General features: G+C 31.9%; 1 protein-coding gene across 1 annotated transcript; it reads left to right on the top strand.

Annotated features, from left to right (window-relative positions):
• Positions 1–1,385: 1,385 nt before the first annotated feature.
• LOC115970522 (stigma-specific STIG1-like protein 1) lies at positions 1,386–1,847 on the top strand. The gene has a single exon (XM_031090147.1). The coding sequence runs from the start codon at positions 1,386–1,388 to the stop codon at positions 1,845–1,847; it is 462 nt and encodes a 153-aa protein (XP_030946007.1).
• The last annotated feature ends 2,965 nt before the right edge of the window (positions 1,848–4,812 follow it).

Below are 4,812 nucleotides of genomic sequence, written 5' to 3'. Positions count from 1 at the left end.
AAACCATTAGAGCAGTAGCTATATGTCTCTCAGGCATTTAATCAAACATCCAGTGAACAACACATGGAGATTAAAAAAAAAAAAAAACAAGAATTTCACAGAGACCCAACCCAAAAATTAAAACAAACAAATAATTCTTACTATAGAAATTCTCACAAGGAGATAGAAAACAAGTTCTTTGTGGATTTAAATACCAATACGTAAGAGGTGAAAAACAAACATACCAGGTGGTACAACACCAAACCAAACTCACAAAGACCCAACCCAAAAATTAAACCAAACCAATAATTTCTATTATAGAAATTCGTACATGTAGATTAAAAAAAAAAAAAAAGTTCACTGTGGATTTAAACTCAGGGAACGAATGAAAGGAAAAAAAAAAAAAAAAAAAAAAGACATACCAACATAGAACGGTGCGGCGGAACCACCAAGGCACTGCCGGGACAAGGGTGGCGAGACGGTAAGGGAAAGATCACGGTGGCTCTGAACTGACTGCCTGAGCTCTTTCACTGCCGAACCTGTTTCTCTTCCCTCCTCTTTCTGCTGGGTTTTGGACTTTTGGGTGATTAAAGTTTGAGAATTAAAAGTCACATGAGTTGCACGTGTTTATTCCGTTAGTGTTTTAATGTGAGACTAACTGAAGTATTGATTTGGCAGTTTTGAATAGTTTAAGGAGTAAATTAGCCAATAAAAAAGTTAAGGGGGTCTTTTGACCAGTAGTTGAAAGTTTAGGGGGGTGTATGAGCATTTTTCCCTTAATGATATATCCATGAGAGTGAAGTTGTAAAATTCACAACTTGTCGGTTTTTCAAGGTAGTTTAAAGCAAAGATAGAAATTTGAAACTTTTTGGCTTTTCGTTATTCTACCGTTGGACCAAGTCTATCATTTGTTTAAAATACTAGTAAAATGTAATCCCACCGAATATGGCATAACCATGAAAATAGATACCAACGATTTATTTATTAGGGGTGGATGGAAATAATCTCGTTAACCACATATATATGATCCATAGGAATTAATAGTAAGGAGCAGGAGTGTAGGACACAGTAGCCTACCCTGCCTACCACCTTAAATTTAATGTGTGTCAGTTTTTCAATTTTCCCCTAATTTGGAGCTTAAAAATTCTTTGGAAGCCTAACTTCGTTTACTGAATCCTTTTAAAACCATTGAATTAGACCATCTCATCAATTAATGAACACAGCATATGGATTATGGCCCATGCAACTATGAACTTTACTTTCCATACCATGGCCTTCCAATTCTCTATAAAAATCTCTATCTCTAGCTACATTTTTATCCATTCAAACTGTGCCCTCCTCTTTTAATTCCTTCATACTTCAAATATCTCTCCCTTATATTGCACACACTCACACACAAAATCATGATGTCCCCAAGTGCTTTCCTTATGCTAGTCATGCTCATGGCTTTAGCCATTACTAGGGTAACACCATATGAAAATGACTCATTTCTTAATGATGAGGATAGTGCTACAAAGCAAAACAACCTTGATGATGCTCCTTTCTCTGAAACCCAAGAACCGATTTCTCTTCGAGGAACAAGTCGCTTCCTTGCTCAAAGCTCCCGGGTCGTGATGACATGTAACAAGTACCCTAGGGTTTGCCATGCTAAGGGCAGCCCAGGGCCAGATTGTTGCAAGAAGAAATGTGTGGATGTGAGGGTAGACAAACTTAATTGTGGGAGGTGTGGGAAGAAATGCAAGTACACAGAGATATGCTGCAAAGGTGAGTGTGTGAACCCAATGTCCAACAAGAAGCATTGTGGAAACTGCAACAACAAATGCAAGAAAGGGACTTCCTGTGTGTATGGGATGTGCAGCTATGCATAAAAAGACCCCAACTTCAATAAATTAGAATAAACTATTTCCTTAGAAATGATTGTATAACTTATTAAGAACGAAAAAATTACTACAAATTTTACTATAAAATTTTTAAAAACTAATGTTATAAGGAATGTGATTAGAGCCACCTTAACAAGATAATAGGTGGATCTTATATGACATATGTAATAAAATCTGTGACATCTCTAGCATCACTCGTAACTTATATTATAATAATTATTTATAAATTTATTAAATGTGTATCTAAAGGCAAGTCATCAATATATCTGACGGGATTTTGTCATTTCCATGCCTCTTCTTTATATATACATGGGTCATGATAAACTACATCTGGATCTAGTGTAACTCTTTGTTATTCTTATTCTACTTATGAATTTTTTGATGAATTAATAATCTAAAAACTCCCTAGTTGGAGTATACATTCTCATTATTTTTAACACGTTAAATATCATGTGAATTGAATGTTATTTACTATTATATCCAATAGCTCAAATTCTATAGATTTTAAATTATAAAATTTTTAAATTTAAATATTTTATAGATAAGAGAGCAATTAATTTTTAATCATCATGAAAATTTTCAAGTAGAAGAAGTATATAAAAAAAATGTAATCCAAAAATATATTTGACAAATTTGATATGAAATATAAAATTATTAAATGATATAACATTACTAAAATAATAAAAATAGAAAGACTAACGCCAATTTTTTTTTATTTTTTATTTTTTATTTTTTTATTTTTTATTTTTTTTATTTTTTTACGAGATCCATATGAGCCCACGCTAGATGATTTCCTTAACACCCCAAAGATTGAAGTGCAAGTTGTCTTGCTCTCACACGCTAACGGGAAAATCATTATTAGTATATTAGGCTATTAGCACATGTTTTATATTGTATATCTTAGTTAGTCCATGATTATGATTAAATTTAAGAAACTTTTTTTTTAATAATTCAATAGTTAGGAGAAGGAGAATTTGAACCCAAAATATTTTCGATAGAAACACCATGAGCTTGTTTGTTTAGTTGAAAGAAATGCAATATTCTATATTTATTTTCAGTTTTTTGCAGGACTCACCACTAAAAACTGGTTTGGTTTTAACATTTGTACTTAGTTTTTATTTTCAATATCCTAAAAATTAAATTTAAATACAAAAATTGAAAACAACTTTTCAACATTTTCGTTTTTTATAAATATGAATATAATGACAAATTCGTAAATATTAAGAAAACACAAAGTTACTTTTTTTGAGTGATGTGAGTGTGTGCAAGTGAAAAAAGTTACTTAAAAAAAAAAAAAATGATGACCAAACTTGGGTATAATGTATTTTATATCGAAATTATATATTCAAAACAATTTATCAAACACTACCAAATATGAAAATAAGTGTTTTTTTTATTTTTCTATACACCATTTTTTTTTTTGGACCGAAAATGATAGAATACCATTTTTTGAAACTAAACAGAACCTAAGGTGTAAACTAGTTAAATAAAAAAGCTCTTGGAAAATTCAAGAGACATTAATTGTCCTTAATTTTATTTTAATCAAGTGGCTGTCCATAAGTCAAATATCATGTGTATTTATTTTTTTTATATATATATATTTTTTTTGGAACTATTACGTGTATATAATATATATTCACATTGTAAATCACTTTTTTTTTTTTTTAAAACTGAAAACTCACTAAGTGTATAAAATACTTGTGAATGTTTAGACCCCCAAATACAAATTTTCCAATACAAGCTTATATTCAAACAATATATGTGTGGAATATGAAATATAAAAAATACTCAAATAAGCAAACTATTCTAAATCATTAATCAATCACAACCAGCAAAAATTAAAAGCTAAGAGAAAGGGAAAGAGAGATGCAAACACAAGATAACACTGGCATGTGTTATCGAAGGGAAACCAAAGAATTCAGCGAAAAATCTCTCCGCCGCCCTCCAAGCGGTAAATGATCCATTAGAAAAGTAGTTGAGATACATGAATAGTAATAGACCCTCCAAGTCTAATATACTCAATGCACCTAAGCCCTTCATGTTTCTTGCTCCAATAAGGTTACGCTGAACCGTGTCTTTTCTAGCTTTCTAGATCCCGTAATTAGCCCATTGCATCAACCAATATGAATTGGTTCTCTCTTAAACTGCTTCCCAAACACCAAGAACCTTTTCATTACTTTGAATTTGGTGAGGTAAGGATTTGGTTTAGGATCCTCTCATGGGTATGACAATGGAGAGGGTGAGAGTAGTGGAATTTGAAGAATCAAGTGTATAAGAATGTGGATGAATCAATCTTGTTTTTCTCTAGGATTTCTCTCTAGAAGCTCTCTATATTTCATGGATATAAAGGTATTTATAGTAGGGTATGAGATGGAATGTGAAAAGTCACTTTTTAGCAAAACAGGGTGCATTGGCGAGTCACTTGCGACTAGGATAAGTCGCGAGTTCTAGTCGCTAGTTACCAAACTAGGTCAGACTGTACTTTTTGTCCTGTAGTGATTTAGCTAGCCTGACTCTTCAAATTCCTGCATGCTTCACATGGTGAATGAATATCTGGACATGCAAGCAAATAAGTTCAATGCAAAGTATCATTTGCATATCTAACATTCAACCGATGCAAAAACACTAAAACAAGAAGCATTAGGTTTACATTTCATTAAGGATACAAGAATCAACAAGGGCACAAGAGTACTAAAGAAAATGCAAGACATTAACTCAAAGTACTAAGCTACATAAGCAAGGGTACATAAAAACATAGTCTAAATAAGTAAAAAAATCCAAGTATCCATAACACAAAATATCCAAGTATTTTAAAAGCAAAATACTAAAACCATAGAGTGCTAAAACAAAGTGCTATGAAAACCATAATAAAAACTATAAAAACCATAAACCATAAACCATAACAACCATAAGCTAAACCAACTAGCAATCAATGCTATTTACTCCCCCTCAA

The sequence above is a fragment of the Quercus lobata genome, chromosome 12 (assembly GCF_001633185.2).
Source record: "Quercus lobata isolate SW786 chromosome 12, ValleyOak3.0 Primary Assembly, whole genome shotgun sequence".
Classification (NCBI taxonomy): domain Eukaryota; kingdom Viridiplantae; phylum Streptophyta; class Magnoliopsida; order Fagales; family Fagaceae; genus Quercus; species Quercus lobata.
Note: the sequence above shows the minus strand (reverse complement) of the source record. Positions and strands in the feature narration are given on the sequence as shown.

What these genes read in the sequence shown, in the direction of transcription:
- LOC115970522 (XM_031090147.1), top strand. Translation starts at nt 1,386, where the DNA reads ATGTCCCCAAGTGCTTTCCTTATGCTAGTCATGCTCATGGCTTTAGCC.